This window comes from Monodelphis domestica, chromosome 5, assembly GCF_027887165.1.
Source record: "Monodelphis domestica isolate mMonDom1 chromosome 5, mMonDom1.pri, whole genome shotgun sequence".
NCBI classification, from domain to species: domain Eukaryota; kingdom Metazoa; phylum Chordata; class Mammalia; order Didelphimorphia; family Didelphidae; genus Monodelphis; species Monodelphis domestica.
The window spans coordinates 112436306-112453984 of NC_077231.1; the positions used below are offsets into that span (position 1 = coordinate 112436306).

Consider the following 17679-nt stretch of genomic DNA (forward strand, 5'->3'; position numbering starts at 1 on the left):
TTACAGAAAGCATATGATACAGAGTGAGGAAGAGATGAGATGAAGGAGATCTCAACTGGTCTTGCTTTTTTCTATAAAATATGAGGCAAGGTTCTCAGCTGAAAGAGCAGAGAAGGAATAACTATGGGAGGTCTGAGGAAGGATGAAAAGGTTTGGAAGAGCTGATGAGGACAATCAGATAGAGCCCAGTTAAGGGAGGTGTAGAAGGGTTGCCTAGAAGCAGTGAGGGCCTAGTAGGGGTTTTATAATATATATATTTACAATAGATCCAGGCAGAATAATTACATAATTTTCTCTATCTTTGTACATATGTAAGAGCTAAAGCAGTGGATGGTGGGAGTGATCCAAAGCTGAGGCTTGAGGGACACAATGGGTGAAATAATAAAAGGGCTAGAGACTCAAGAAAAGTGGACAGTGAAGAGTTGAATTGATTCACCAAGGGGTCAAGATGGGGGGGAAAAAAGAGGAGTAGCTAAGGCAGGGGAGATGGCCCAGGAGAACACTGAGGGGTCAGGAGGTTTTAGTGTGAATAAAGAGTAGGGTTATGTCAGACAAACCAGAGGGAGAGATGAAAAGTCAATATATTATGGTCAGATAAGAGGATTTTTAGAATTTTTGAACACGGGTTGGTACATTAGGGATGTATGGGTATGATCATCTTTGTGTGAGACTGAAGTGGGGTGGAAGACTACATTATATGAAGTGAATAGGTTGAAGAACTCAGTGGTTAGGGTGTTTAAGGGAAATTCAATATGTATATTAAAATTCACTAGTATAACGGCAGAAGTTGGGAAAGGCAGAAAAATTATAAGCCATGTACCAAACTCATTGAGGAAGGAAAAGGAACCTGAAGGTCTGTAGTCAACAAGTATCAGGATTTTGACTAGTGGTAGAGAAGAACTGCATGAATCTCAAAGGAAGAGAGGTTACTGAATAATGGAGGTAAGGAAAGAACCTAGAAGTGGCAATGGAGAGCAGGAAGTATTCCAAATTCCTGCTGTAACTAGTGAACTGAGAGGAATGAGTAAAGGTGTAGATAGTCCTGAGGATTGTGAATCTTAAAATTTCTCAGACTCTAACCTTAGAAGATTTGGTTAGGTTATTCCCCATTTAAACAATGCAGGTACTTGGTCAGGAATGTATTGAGAACTTAACCTTACTCCACCCATATTTTTAGGCATACCTTAAGGGAAAGATAAAGTTGTAAAACTCCTTACTGAACAATGAAAAGGTACTTAACTCATACTTATAATGAGGCAAAAGCCCTTAAGCTAGGTCTATTTTTAGATCTAATACAGAGGGGTATTAAGTACCTATGAAGGTTAAATTAATCACTAAAAGGGCAAGCTTAGCAAAGAGAAGTGAATTACTCAGAAGTTTTAGTCTACCCAGAGAAAATGATAACAAGATGTGAATTAAGAAGGTGATAACAAAATATGAATTAAGAAAGTGATAGCAAGATGTGAATTAAAAATGGTCAGTCCTTTGGAAACTGTAATTGGTAGATGTGAAAACTTAGGGGACGTGACATAAGAGAAAATTCTCTTTAAAGGAGCTGTCTGAACCAGTTCATGAGGGAGTTTGGATCAGTTGAGTTCAGGAGCTGAACTGAAGGGTCTCTCTGAACACTAGAGTTTTGCTTGGGACAATCTTGTGGTGAGTGATTAAAGACTGACTTAGTTTTCGCTCTTAAAAGAAAGGCCTAGGTCATTGGCCTAGGCCCTAGACTTCCTATTATTTCCTCTTACTCTGTCTCTCTCCCTTCCTTTAATTCCTTAATTTGTATTAATTAAAATCTCCATAAAACCCAGCTGACTTGGGTATTTCATATTTGGGAATTTTTCCCATGGCAACCACTTTATTTTTAATATAAAATCAAGACACTAAAAATTTATCTTTGAAGTTTTGGCGATTCAAAGTCTTAAACCCATATTTTTGCGGTCACAGTTTATGGCAACCACTCTTTTGTCTGTAACAGGATCTAGGTTTTTGTAATGGCCAGAAGATGGAAGGAGATCGAAAGGAAAAGATTTGGCATGAAAGGAATGTTTATGGAACAATTATTCCAGAAAGCAGAGTGGAAAAAGAGAAATGGTCTTACATTGAAGCAGTTGAGAAGTTTAAGAGAACATTAGGGTCAAGAGAAGTCCCTGGAACAGATTCTTAAGGGAAGTTTCAGAGTTCTCACTCCTAGAGATTTTAAAAAAGAGAAGAGACAACTATCTATCCTAAGTAATTATGATATTCATATAAACAATATAAAAATGCTTCAAATTATTATTAGAGAAATATAAATTAGGGCATCTTCAAAGTGGCATCTCATTAGATTTGCAAAGATGATTTAAAAAAGGGGAAGTGAAAAATATTGAAGAAACTTGAAGGAAAAGAAGAACATTATACACTGCTGGTAAAGTTATTAATTGGTCACCCATTCTGAAAATATGCCCCAGAAGTTACTAAATTATGCATCTCTTTTGACCCAGGGATACTGTTATTTGGTCTATGCTCCAGAGATTAAAGCAAGACAAAAAGGACGCTCTGATACACTGATGGCATTGATACACTGTGGCACAATCGAACGTAATGGACTTCTCTATTAGCAGCAATGAAATAACCTAGGACAGTTTTTTTTTTTATGTTTGGCAGTATTTGACAACATATTTAGATAAATAAACTCAAAATATATAAAAAGTAAATACAAAATAATTTCTAGGAGAGAAAGCAGTAGGCTGCTGGGTAAGAATCCTGGGTATAGACTCAAGTAGACCTGACTTCAAATCTTTTTTTATTTAAGTTGAAGTTGTGACTTCTTTTGGCTCTAAATCTATAATGCTAAGGTGTCTTTCTGAAACTACTGGTTCTGTGAATCTATATTATACCAGAGTAACAATAATCCCCTTCATAACAAAAATGCTGACAGCATAAAACCTAAAATCATTTGCTTTTAAACTATACAGGGAAAGTGAGACAGGAGTTGAGTCTTTCCTAGGCACTCACTTGTCTGACAGAGTTTTGATCCTCTCCTGGTTTCTCTCATGCTGAACCTGAGATTCTTCCATGTAGATGCGTCGGTCTTCTAAGAGCCCTTCAATCTGGTCTCTGGAAAGTTTGGTCTGCTCTTGAAGCTGAACTTGCAGTGATTCCACCTAGACAGATCAACGAGGGGTAAAATACCCAGTTCTGTTGTTGCGTTATACTCTTACTCATGGGAATAGAAGCTAAAACTTTTTCTAGGAAAATTAATAATCAACAGCAACATAAATAGCAAAAAATAAACAGATCTTTTTTTGCATTATGTCTTTATTGGGGCCAGACTATACAACAAAATAGTCAACTGCATATAATTAGTTAGGGCTGTATCATAATAAAATCCAGTGACTTTTCCCTAATCCTAGCATTCTAGTATTCCTTTTTGGCCATTGAGATAAGCTAGGAGCTCTCTAGCTAGCCAGAGAATATAATCTTTCTTCAGTACTTTGTTTTTTTGGTTGAGAAGGAAAACAAAGCCACTTTATAAGTAAATAATTATATGATATTCTCACTGGACCTTGCTGTCAAGCCTAAATGTAGTCATTACCTATAGCTAGAAACTAGTACTTCAACAGGATTTCTAATATAATTAGATACAGAATCCTAGTACTACATGGCATTCAATTACCTAATGGCCAAAATATCCGTGGAAGATGAGTCATTATTTTAATGAACTTCAAAATCTGTTACATAATGGATGCACCAAGTATGAATTTGGTAGAAAGGATCTTTTAGTTCCTATATTTTCTATCCCACTAACAAAGGAATTTCCTACTCAAGGTTGGCTAATTAGACTACCCCAAAGAAGGACTTTATACAGTCAGGAAGCTGGAGTTTTGAAACGTTTAAGCTATGTATTTTACTTAATCTTGCAGTATACAGTAGAAAACTATAAGAGGGCCCTTAACATATCATAAGAATTTGATTTTGTGGAAGGCAGAAACTGTCATTGTTTGCCAACAGATATTTTCTACCTGTAGCACAAGCGTCTGATTGTCCCTTTGGTATTTCTCAGGACTTTCTTGTGGCTCTTTTATTGGTCTTCCCAAGTTTCTTTTAGTACCTGCAATAGAAAACAGGTTAGTTGGGAAAATAACCTATTTGGTTTTTCTTCCAGATGGACCGTTACCAGTTTTATTCTAGCAAGGAAAAGCAAAGGTACTGAGTGTGATCTCAGAAAGGAGTCGTAGTAGAAAAAGGACAGAAAGAAGTACTATAGCACTTTTCCCCTTAAAAAGCGATCACAGTAAGGAACTCTGTGAGACTCTTTCCTGATTAAAAACACGCTTTTCCCTTACCAAATACTGCAATGAGTTACATAGTGCTCCCTCTGAGCAAAAAATCTATTTTAGTAATTCCTGTTCATCCAGGTGAAAACATTAATATTAATGAAACAATCTGGTCAAATAATATATACCCATACATATGTACAGATATGTGTACATATATACACACATATACATACATACACCCATGTATCACATTTGGATTATTAATTTTCAGAAGAATTGCAAAATAACATACAATACTAACCATAATTTTTTTTTAATTAATCTTTCTTCAATTGTTTACAAAGCTCTTCAGATCTGAAAGTGTCACCAGCTCATTATTATGAATATCAACTATTATCATATAGCATTTTTAAAAATTATCACTCATTTAGCTGTTTGGATTACAAAGAAAAATATTTACTCATTGGTACCTGCTCTGGAAATGAACTCTTGTTCAAGTGGCTGCGTGAAAAGACCAGTCTTCTGGGGAACAGTGACCTGAAAGAATCAAGAGACGCTCCCTTTAGAGGAACCATTTCACTTTTCAACCTATATCTCTAAGATTAAAAATCTTGCCTATGGCACATTCACCATGATGCATATGGATTTAAAGGACTAAATCAAGAACGAGACTCTGTGGGCAAAGCAAAAACATTAAGGCTTGGGATTCATATTTCCTTATAATACCAAAGCATGGACCTGATTCACCCTGAGCCCAGATAAGCCATTTATTCTCTTTATGGGCCAGGATCCCCCGATTTTTTTTTAAACCCTCACCTTCTACCTTAGAATCAATACTATGTATTGGTTCCAAGGCAGAAGAGTGGTAAGGGCTAGGCAATGGGGGTCAAGTGACTTGCCATGGGTCACACATGTAGGAAATGTCTGAGGCCAGATTTGAACCTAGGACCTCCCATCTCTCTAGGCCTAGCTCTCAATCCACTGAGCTACCCAGCTGCCTTCCCAGGATCCCAATCTTTGAAAGAAGTCAAAGTTCTTGCTGGTACCACTTGGCATCCAGTTACCACATGGTCAAAATGTCACTAGAGAACGATTTCCTACTCTAAGGAATGTCAAAATCCATGATATATAAACTGATATGCTACAAACAAAAACTTATCAGCAGAGATAAATTCTCCTCAGTTTCTATATTCTCTACCCCAATTTCACTCTTAATATTGGCCAAGTAATGAGAATTCCAAAGGAGGAAATAATAAGTATAAGCTTAAGAAAATCTGTAAAAAAACTCAAGAACTTAAGGTTTAAAAAAAAACAATAAATTATATTCATGTTTTTGCGTGTATTCATTATTATATTTGGAATGTTCTTCGCCTACAGTATGGACAATCCAATTTTTACCCTTCAGTCAAGTCCCAGCTCAAATGCCATCTCTTGTCATGAAATTTTCCTTGATCCCCTTAGCTGGGAGTAATCTTACCTTAAGCTCTATCCTCTCATATACTTTCATATTCTATGTTGTGTTTTATGTATGTGTCTACATATGTAAATGTAAATATTCTATCTTAGAGACAGTGTGTCTTAACAGCTCCTAGTTTAATGGACCATAAACACTATTAAGGCAAAGACTGTCTCATTCTCTGTATTTGGCAAAAAAATTAGCACAGTGTCTTGTACAAAGTAGTTTCTCAATATTTGTTGAACAAAATTATGTTGCAAGACAGTTATTATAAAAATAAGGATTAAGGTTCTGTTTTTCTGTCCAGTTCTACCCATTACAAATTTTGGTCACAATTGCTTTGATTGTTCTAGGTTCTTTCTGTAACTTTGAGTCCTTATTCATACTTTATTTAAAAAAAAAAAACACACACACAAAAACTGGGCTATCCCAATAATCACTTACTTTGTGTATAGGTTCCTTGTAAAAATAGGTTACTTCTCTAGAAGCTGTTCCCACTAGAGTTAAGAGATGTTGAATCCTTTTTCTGTCTTCCAGCTCCCTACAATGAGTAGAGAATATTATCATTAATTGTTCCTAGAATATATACCCTTTTCCATTTGATGGGCATTCTACCTTGCAGGAAAAAAAAAAAAGTCAGCCTGTTTCTACAGGTCTATAGGGAAATAAAAGCTATTTACATTTACATGTCATATTAAAATTCACAAAGAAATTTCTTCACTAAAATTAATTAATAAAGGTGGTACAAATATCATGATCCTCATTTATAACTGTGGCTCAGAAAAGTTGACTTGCCCAGACACTCTGTTAGTAAGTGTTTGAGTCAAGTTATATAAACAAAGTTCTCTTGAATCCAAATTTAATTATCTACTAGGAATAGTATGTCTATACTCCTAGATTTCAAAGAATTTTTTTTTAAAGAAATAGAGATCCTTCAGCAAAATAAGTATTTTTATGACAATAAAAATAGGTCAGAGCTCTAGTATCATGGCTCTTGGAACTCATTCCCAATTGGCGGCATGTGTACCCTTTTCTTATCGCCACAGCTCCTTATGTAAAGATATCTGGCAATTTTTGTAGACTTGATCTGATGACTATCAGTTGGTTTAGTTCTAGGACAATATGAATTATGAAAATGGCTAGATAAAATATTTCTAATATACTTGCTGAGTTGCTGAATTGACCCACAATGTTCTTAAAAACAGCATGTGGCTAATACAACTAAAAAGATCTAATTAATTAAAATGAATAGCAATATATATGTTAATGGTTAAAGGGATATTGACCAGTTTCCCATTCATTTTCATATTATATTAATATTATATTAATCAGGCCACTAATAAGGATTCAACCCCACTTTCATAAAAGTTCAGGTAATAAAGCATGGCCTTCAGAGAGAAAAACTCAGAAATGTTTTCTTAGCCGTCAATGAAAAGGAAATGGGATTTGGACAGTTGTTGTTTTTTCCTTTCAAATCAGTAAAAAGCAATGTTACATAGTATGACTACAAAGAATGAAAAAATTGTTTTTGTCCAGGATATACTTGAAATCTATCCCCATCTCAAATCACAGTGGAGTGAAAATTACACTAGACTGAGAAAACAGTTTCTGGGTTCAAATCCCCATCTATGTGACCTTGGGCATCTCATTTAAACTTTCTGCATCTCAGTTTTCGCATCGGATAAAAAAGAGGATTGGGCCAGATGATTTCTATGGTCCCTTCCAATTTTGAATTCTATAGTATTATGATCCTTTGTTTGCTCAGTACTTGATTTTTAATCGGTCATTTTCTGAGTAGAGGCGTAAAACATGCTCTCGCTCTTGAAAGAGGTAGACTTGAATGTCACTTAGGGCCTTCTGTAACTCAGTAATCTCTTCCTCCCTCTGCTGGATTTCCAACTCTAGTTGTTGCTACAAAAAAAAAAAAAGCAGGTTAAATGACCCTAAGAGGGCATTTCTTAAATATAACCATATCTAGTTTACATAGTAACACTCAATACAGTGACTTCATATTATTTAAGTATAGTGGGAATGATTTCTGAGAACACAGTCAATTAACTACCATGTCATAATATATGAATTGTCAGTTCCTGAAAGTGTTTTAAGCTACATGCTGTTAACAATATAGAATATTCTAATAGGTTATCTATGGGCCTGAGTTATTTGTACAACTTGGTACAAAATATGTGAGAGGACATTTAAATTAAATTTGCTCCATTTAAGGGATGTGTGAGTATGTATTAAGAAACAGAATTTACATAAAATCTTTTAGCACCATCTTCCCTTTGAGGGGTGTAGCTTGTAGGGCCTCAAGATCCCAGGATTCTGTATGATTAACACATTTTAATGCAGCATTCTTTACACCCACATACTCTGAACACAAACTGATATTCCTACAGGTACTCACATTCTAACCATAATGTTTTTTTAAATAAACCTTTACCTTCCATCTTAGAAGTGATGCTAAGTATCCATTACAAGGCAGAAGAGTGGTAAGGACTAGGACATTGAGGTTAAGGGACTTGCCCAAGGTCACAAAGTTAGGAAGTGTTTAAGGCCATATTTGAACCCAGGACCTCCTGTCACCAGGTCTGGCATGCTATTCCCTGAGCCACCTAGCTGCCCCTAACTATAATTTAAAGAACAAACTTATTAAAAAAATACTAGAATGGATAGGCGGAGTCAAGATGGCAGCTTAGAAGCAGCAGAAGTTCAGACCTCTGAAAACCCTTCCTTACTAATCACAAACTGACTGCTCCTAGGAGACTGAAAATCAAACCTAACAACAAGACAGAGCCAAGGAACCTTCCTGTATTGGACTCAAGCCAAAAGGTGCGCCCCCCAAAAGCCGGAATCTGAGAATACTCGGGTTTAAGGGGAAGACAGAAGGAAGGTCCCAGGACCCCTCACCCCCCCCACCCCCACCTAGAGCACTAAGCCTCCAAAGGCAGCGGGAACCTCTGGGCGAGCAAAGGCACTGGTCTGGAGGGTGTACCTTGTGGGCAGGGCTGTGCCGGGCTCAGAGCATCAAACACAGGCAGCGGGGAAGGAGCCGGGGAGGGAGCGCAGAGCTGGCAGCCTGGACAAAGCTACATATTCTCCATATTGCTCTGGCCTTCCAGGAGGTTTTGGCCTCAGGGAACATCCAGTCCAACCCAGCTGAACTTAATCCCATCAAAAGTCTTCAGAGGACAGGGAAGCTCAAACTACAACACCCCTCCCCCACAGACTGGAGGGAGAGACCTTCTGTCAGAGCTCCAAGAAGGGAGACTGATAGAAACCCCCCAAAAATGAGAGGAGCAAGAGCACAGACAAATACGGGGAGCAAAGAAGGGGTAAATATGAGCAAACAACAGAAAAAGAAATTACAATAGACAGCTTTTATACAGGTAACAATCAAAGAAAGAACGAAACAGAGGGGGAGGAATCAGCAAAGGAAAAATCAGAAATCCCAGAGAATTGGATATAGGCTTTAGAAGAACTCAAAATGCAATTCAAAACACAATTAAGAGAGGCTGAAGACAATTGGGAAAAGAACTTAAAAACTAAAATAAGTCATCTGGAAAAAGAAAATAGTGTCATGAAAGCCAAAATCAACCAGCTTGAAAACAAGGCAAAGGAGATGAAAGATGAGGCAAAGAGGATGAAAGATGACCTCCAAAGAAAATCAGACCAGAAGGAGGATGACCAAAAAGCCAGGGATGAAATCTAGTCTTTAAGAACCAGAATACAACAACTAGAATCAAGTGATTTCACAAGGCAAAAGGACACTATAAAACAAAATAAAAAAAAATGAAAAAATTGAGGAGACTATGAAGCACCTCATTCACAAAACAGAAGATTTAGAAAAGAGACAACTTAAGAATCATTGGTCCACCAGAAGACCATGACAAAAGAAAAAGCCTGGACATCATATATTCAAGAAAACTGCCCTGATATTCTAGAACAAGAGGGAAAAGTGGAGATTGAAAGAATCCACAGATCACCTCCTGTACTTAATCCCCAACTGACAACACCCAGGAATGTTACAGCCAAATTCAAGAACTATCAGACCAAAGAAAAAATATTACAAGCTGCCAAGAAAAAGTCATTCAGATACCATGGAACCACAGTGACGATAATAAAGGATCTGGCTGCATCTACACTGAAGGACCGAAAGGCATGGAATATGATATTCCAGAAACCAAGGGAACTAGGTCTACAACCAAGAATCAAGTACCCAGCAAAAATGACTATATTCTTAAGGGGAAAGTATGGTCATTCAACAAAATAGAAAAATTCCAAGAATTTGTAAAGAAAAGACCAGACCTGAGCAGAAAATTTGATGTCCAAGCACAGAACTCAAGAGAACCATCAAAAGATAATTTAAAAAGAGGGAAAAAAGAAAAACAAAAAAAACAACAAAAATTTTTACGAGACTCAATAAGTTAAAATGATATGTATCCCTATAAGAAAAGAGGTCATTGGTAACTCTTAAAAATTGTTATCACCTGGGCAGCTAGAAGAATTACACTTAGAGGGAACAGTGACATACTCTATAGGATGAAATAGCAAGACATAAATAGGTATATAGAAATATATATGCATAAATACATATACATGTGTATATATATATATATAGATATACATAACTAGCGCTAAAAAAAGAGGTTAATACTAAAAGAAATGGGAAAAAAAACAAAAGAGGGTAAATTTATGTCACAAAGAAGCTTATGACGGGAGTGGGGAGAACATCAATACACTGGAAGGGTAATATAGTGACCATTTTTGGTTTGGAATCAAACCAAAAAATAAATGAGAAAGAGGTAAGAGAAGTGAATTAAATCTTAGAAAAATTGGAGTTAGTAGATATGTGGAGAAAAACAAATAGGGACAAAAAGGAATAAAACTTCTTTTCAATAGGGTATGGTACGTTCACAAAGATTGACCATGTATTAGGGCCTAAAAACATTACAAACAAGTGCAAAAGAGCAGAAATAATGAATGCAACCTTCTCAGATCACAATGCAATGAAAAAAATAATTAGTAAGGTTACATGGAGAGACAAGTAAAAAATTAATTGGAAATTAAACAATACGATTCTTCAAAATTGGTTAAAGAAAAAAATTATAGAAACAATTAATAACTTCATTGAAGAAAATGACAATGATGAGACATCCTTTCAAAATCTATGGGATGCAGTCAAAGAAGTACTCAGAGGGAAATTCATATCCTTGAGTTCATATATTAACAAATTAGAGAAGGCAGATATCGACAAATTAGAGAAGGCAGAGATCAATGAATTGGACATGCAAATTAAAAAAACTAGAAAGTGAACAAATTAAAAATCCTAAGATGAAGACTAAATTAGAGATCCTAAAAAATCAAAGGAGAAATTAATAAAATTGAAAGTCAAAGAATTATAGATTTAATAAATAAGACTAGAAGCTGGTACTTAGAAAAAACAAATAAAATAGACAAAGTACTGGTCAGTCTAATTTAAAACAGGAAAGAAGAAAACCAAATTGATAGTATCCATAAATGAAAAGGGAAACCTAACCTCTAATGAAGAGGAAATCAAGGCAATCATTAAAAACTATTATGCCCAATTATGAGGCAACAAATATGGCAATCTAGGTGATATGGATGATAACTTACAAAAATGTAAATTGCCTAGACTAACAGAGGAAGAAATATATTACCAAGATTACCAATAACAATATAACCAATATTATACAAACTATATGAAAGAATAAGGAAAGAAGGAGTTCTACCAAATTCTTTTAATGACACAAATATAGTAATGATCCCAAAACCAGGCAGGTCAAAAACAGAGAAAGAAAACTATAGACCAATCTCCCTAATGAATATAGATGCAAAAATCTTAAATAGGATCCTAGCAAAAAGACTGCAGCAAGTCATCACAAGGGTTATTCACTATGACCAGGTAGGATTTATACCAGGAATGCAAGGATGGTTCAATATTAGGAAAACTATCCACATAATTGACCATATTAACAAGCAAACTGACAAAAATTACATGATTATCTTAATAGATGCAGAAAAAGCCTTTGATGAAATACAACACTCATTCCTATTGAAAACACTAGAAAGTATAGGAATAGAAGGACCTTTCCTAAAAATAATAAACAGTATATATCTGAAACCATCAGCAAACATCATCTGCAATGGGGATAAACTAGAAGCCTTCGCAATAAGATCAGGAGTGGAAACAAGATGCCCATTATCACCTCTATTATGTAACATTGTACTAGAAACACTAACAGTAGCAATTAAAGAAGAAAAAGAAATTGAAGGTATTAACATTGGTAATGAGGAGACCAAGCTATCACTCTTTGTGGATGATATGATGGTCTACTTAAAGAATCCTAGAGAATCAACCAAAAAGCTAGTTGAAATAATCAACAACTTTAGCAAAGTCGCAGGATACAAAATAAACCCGCATAAATCATCAGAATTTCTATATATCTCCAACCCATTTCAGCAGCAAGAATTAGGAAGAGAAATTCCATTTAAAAATCACCCTAGACAATATAAAATACTTGAGACAAACACAGGAACTATATAAACACAACTACAAAACACTCTCCACACAACTAAAACTAGACGAGCAATTGGAGAAACACTGATTGCTCATGGGTAGGACGAGCTAACATAATAAAAATGACAATCCAAAAATGACAATTAATTTACTTATTTAGTGCCATACCCATTGAACAAGCAAAAAACTTCTTTACTGAATTAGAAAAAAACCATAACTAAGTTCATTTAGAAGAACAAAAGATCAAGGATACCAAGGGATATCATGGGAAAAAAATGCAAAGGAAGGAGGACTTGCAGTCCCAGATCTCAAACTATAATATTAAAGCAGTAGTCACCAAAACAATTTGGTACTGGCTAAGAGACAGAAAGGAAGATCAGTGGAATAGACTAGGGATAAATGACCTCAGCAAGATAGTCTATGATGAGCCCAAAGATCACAGTTTTTGTGACTAAAACCCACTATTTGATAAAACCTGCTGGGAAAATTGGAAGACAGTATGGGAGAGATTAGGCTTGGACCAACACCTCACACCCTACACCAAGATAAACTCAGAATGGGTGAATGACCTGAACATAAAGAAGGAAACTATAAGCAGATTAGGTGAACACAGAATAGTATACTTGTCAGATCTTTGGTAAAGGAAAGACTTTAAAACCAAGCAAGAGCTAGAAAAAAATCACAAAATGTAAAATCAATAATTTTGATTACATCAAATTAAAAAGTTTTTGTACAAACAAAACTAATGCATCCAAAATTAGAAGGGAAGCAACAAATTGGGAAACAATATTCATTACAAAAACCTCTGACAAAGGTCTAATTACTCAAATTTATAAAGAACTAAACCAATTGTACAAAAAATCAAGCCATTTTCTAATTGATAAACGGGTAAGGGACATGAATAGGCAATTTTCAGTTAAAGAAATCAAGACTATTAATAAGCACATGAAAAAGTGCTCTAAAATCTCTAATAATCAGAGAAATGCAAATCAAAACAACTCTGAGGTATCACCTCACACCTAGCAGATTGGCTAACATAACAGCTATGGAAAGTAATGAATGCTCGAGGGGATGTGGCAAAGTTGGGACATTAATGCATTGCTGGTGGAGTTGTAAATTGATCCAACCATTCTGGAGGGCAATTTGGAACTATGCCCAAAGGGTGCTAAAAGACTGTCTGCCCTTTGATCAAGTCATAGCACTGCTGGGTTTGTACCCCAAAGACATAATAAGGAAAAAGACATGTACAAGAATATTCATAGCTGCGCTCTTTGTGGTGGCAAAAAATTGGAAAATGAGGGGATGCCCATCAATGGGGGAATGGCTGAACAAATTGTGGTATATGTTGGTGATGGAATACTATTGTGCTCAAAGGAATAATAAAGTGGAGGAATTCCATGGGGACTGGAACAACCTCCAGGAATTGATGCAGAACCAGGAGAACATTGTACACAGAGACTGATACACTGTGGTACAATCAAATGTAATGGACTTCTCCATTAGTGGTAATGCAGTGATCCTGAAAAACTTGGAAGAATCTACGAGAAAAATCACTATCCACATTCAGAGGAAACACTGTGGTAGTAAAAACACCAAAGAAAAACAACTGCTTGAATACATGGGTCAAAGGGATATGGTTGGGGATGTAGACTCTAAAAGAATATCCTAGTGTAAACAATAACATAGAAATAGGTTCTGATCAAGGACACAAGTAATACCCAATGAAATTGCGCATCGGCTGTGGGAAGGGTGGACGGAGAAGAGGAAGGGAAATAAAGTGAGTATTGTAACAAAAAAAAATTTTTTTAAAGCATAAATATATGTTACATATTTATTTAAATTTAGATGTGAATATAAATTTGAATAAGTAGGTTAAAAAAAAAAGAAAAATACTAGAATGAAGATCACATTGTTTTTTCTTACCCGGTCCTTAAATATGAGGCTATATTTTTCCAGTTTCCTCAATATTTCTTCATTTTGTTCATCACACTCAAGTACTTTTCTTCGGTAATACTCCAACAGTTCGTTGGATGGGCAGATGAAGTTTAGGCGTTCAGTAACTGAGGGCAGGGGAGTTGACGCCTCTGAATCTATAGGAAATGTTTCTCTAGAAGAGGTATAGCTCTTAGAAGAGCTCTGGGAGACTGGAAACCTAGTTGAAAACATCACAGAAGTGAAAACTGAAGCTTGCTAATATTTATGGAATTCTGACAATCTGGTTTACACTTAGATTCAAATATTTATTTTGAAAGTTATAGAGATTTGATTATATCATACCAGGTAGTATGATTAGCTACTACAAACAAATCTTGCGTTGAATAATACTTAAATTCTGAATCCCATAAATAACTTTACTTGAGATGTCCCTTTTAATCAGCTATTTAAAAAAAACAACAAACACATTTAAAACTTTCCTTTTAAAGCAGGTTTTTTCCCCCTTACATTTTGACAAAGATTACCAGTATTGGCTATGGATCTATAGGAACATTTAAAGGTGTTAGAAATAAAATACTAATATCATTTAAAAATGAAATTTATAGATGGATATCCATCACAGACTCATTTTTTCCCAAATTCACACCTCATAAGCCCTCTTAATGATCCCTGATTCTTTCCTTCTTTGCTCCAGTCTCTGATGAAGAAGCATCATTATTCCTTGCCACAATCAATGCCTCCCCCTTGTATGTTTGTATACTCCCCATCTCCTCTTCTGTCCTTGAGTACTGCCTTTATTCTGTTTTCAATCAAGCACAGAGACTGGCACATAGTAGGCATTAAACCAGTGATAGCAAACCTTTTAGAGAGGTGGGTGATATCCTCAGGCATGCATGGAGAGGGGGAGGTGAGCAGCCCAGCCACACTAATAAACTCTGGTGAATTCTGTCCTAGGGCGATGGCAGGCAGGCCCACAGAGAGGGCTCTGAGTGACCCCTCTGGCATGTGTGCTCTAGGTTCATCACCATTGCATCAAACAAACTGAAATACACTGACTCCATCCCTGCTGCCTACAAACATGCCCAGGTGTCCTTTAGCAATAACCAACTTTTATTTTGAAAGTCATGCCCTCAGGCTATTATCCTTTATTTCTGTTTTCTTGAATTTCTTGTTGTTCAATTGTTTCACTCTTGTATGACTGACTCTTCCTGTACTCATTTAAGGTTTTCTTGGCAAAAATATTGGAGTGATTTGCATTTCCTTCTCCAGCTTATTTTATTGATGAGGAAAACTGGGGCAAACAGGGTTAAATGACTAGTCATGGGTCACATAGAGCTAGTAAGTATCTGAGGTCATATTTGAACTCAAGTCTTCCAGAGTCCAGGCCCAGCACTCTATTATGTACTTCATCACTTAACTGCTCTTTCCTTGCATAATCAAACCCTTACAAAAGATCATCTATTACCCATCAACTGAGGAATGGCTAAATAAGCGATAGTACACAAATGTAATAGAGTATTATTGTGCTCTAAAGAAACAACAAATAAGATCAATGGAAACACTTACATGAATTGATGAGGAATGAGGTAAGCAGAGTCAAATAAGAAGTACACACAATGACTACAAAATGTAAATGAAAAGAACAAAAACCACACAACAGCTGAAAGTGAATTGTAAAATTACAAAGAACAAGAATGATCCCAAAGAAGAAATATAAGAAGACATCTCCCTCTATTCCTTTGCAGGGGTGGGATATCCATATATGTAGAACACTGCATGTAATTTTTGAAATGTTATTAAAATCTTGATTGTTTTTTTCACTTTTTTTCTTTAAAACAAATTGTTTTAATAATATCCCTGTATGAAGGAAGAGGACGAGGGACAAAAGGGGAAATTTAAATGATATTAAAGCAAAAGATACCCCACCAAATTTCTATTTTTTGAAAAGGTCATCTACATGCCTTCATTTCTTCAATCTTTTCTTAAACTCATACATCCTGACTTCCCATTCTAACACTGAAGGCAAACTTCTCCTTCCAAGGTTACCAATGATCTCATAACTGCTGAATTCAATAGCCATTTCCAATTTCTCATTTAGCCTGACTTCTCGAAGCAGCCTTTTATAATGTTGATCATTTCCTCTGCTTCCTGTATACTCTCCCACCCCCCACCACTGGCCCTGACATACAGGACCTTTTTCATTGGTGATTGTGTTTATCCCCAGGGCAGGGCATAGTATTCTACATAAAAGAAATATGGTTATAAAAAAAACTTATTGAGGAGTTCAAATCTGGCCTCAGACACTTCCTATCTGAGTGACCCTGGGCAAGACACTTAATCCCAATTGCCTAGCCTTTACCGCTCTTCTGACTTAGAACCAATATCGAGTATTAATTCTAAGACGAAAACTAAGAGTTTTAATAAAAAAAATTTTTTTAACTTATTGAGGAGAAGAAATGCAGAAGAAAATATGTGATTTATCACTTATTTATATGGGTATACAATTTGAGATTTTGAATTTAAAAGATTACTCTTTTATAAAAATGAATAATATGGAAATGGGTTTTGAGTGATAATACATGTATAGCCCAGTGGAATTGCTTGTCAGCTCTGAGAAAGGGGAGGGAAAGAATATGAATCATGTAATGATGGAAAATTATTTTAAAAAAATAAAATAATTATACTTTGAAAAATAAATTAAAAAAATTTTTAACCTCCATACAATAGATAAAGTTATGAAGTTTACTGGAATATAAAAACTTACTGGAATAAAAACTTATTGGAATACACCATAAAAATTGAAAACTATAAAAAAATTTAAAAACAAGACATGAAACAATATAGAACAAAGAGAGTAAAACCAAAAGATATGTGCTATATATAATCAATTATAACAATAACAGCAAAAAAGACCATGTTAAATAGACTGACAAAGTAAAAAAGAATCACAAAAGCAAGAACAATGACTGTTAGAGCATAGTTCTAATTAATAAAAGATCAACAATTAGTAAATAAATTTCCAAACATAAAATTTACTAATTGCTGGTCTTTTATTATTATATTTAATATAATAACTCTTTGAAAAGGTTTCACTTTTTCTTAAATATTCTTATGTTCTTATTTATATATTGGAATACCTGTGCTTGTTAAGGTAGCAAGATTAATATATTGTCTAAAAAATACTGTTCATTTAATAAATGTTTATTTTTATTATCTGAATTTTCAAGTTCTAAGAAAGAGATGTCCTAAATAGCAAAGGCCTACAATCATCAAAAGTTTGGAAAATTTTTAGCAAATATGAGATCTTCAGCCATAAACCCTCATCTGAAAATTAAAGTTTCCTATCTTACAGCATGTCAAGACAGGAGTTTGACAGATACATTTTATACTCAGATCTTACCAGCTGAGGATCACAATCACCTATGCAAAAATGTATTAAGAAGTAGAGGGGGTACAGCTGGGTAACTCAGTGGATTGAGAGCCAG

At 35.3% G+C, this 17679-nt stretch overlaps 1 protein-coding gene across 2 annotated transcripts in view; it reads right to left on the reverse strand.

Moving 5' to 3' along the window:
* The window catches only part of CCDC77 (coiled-coil domain containing 77), a 43019-nt gene that overhangs the window by 22476 nt on the left and 2864 nt on the right, over positions 1-17679 (reverse strand). For both annotated transcript variants that reach the window (XM_007503793.3, XM_056799094.1), the window contains exons 3-8: positions 14183-14411; positions 7487-7629; positions 6163-6259; positions 4733-4799; positions 4005-4093; positions 2998-3146 (exon numbers count right to left, since the gene is read on the reverse strand). In XM_007503793.3, the coding sequence (XP_007503855.1) occupies positions 2998-3146; positions 4005-4093; positions 4733-4799; positions 6163-6259; positions 7487-7629; positions 14183-14411 (774 nt within the window). The remainder of the gene's footprint in view (positions 1-2997; positions 3147-4004; positions 4094-4732; positions 4800-6162; positions 6260-7486; positions 7630-14182; positions 14412-17679) is intronic.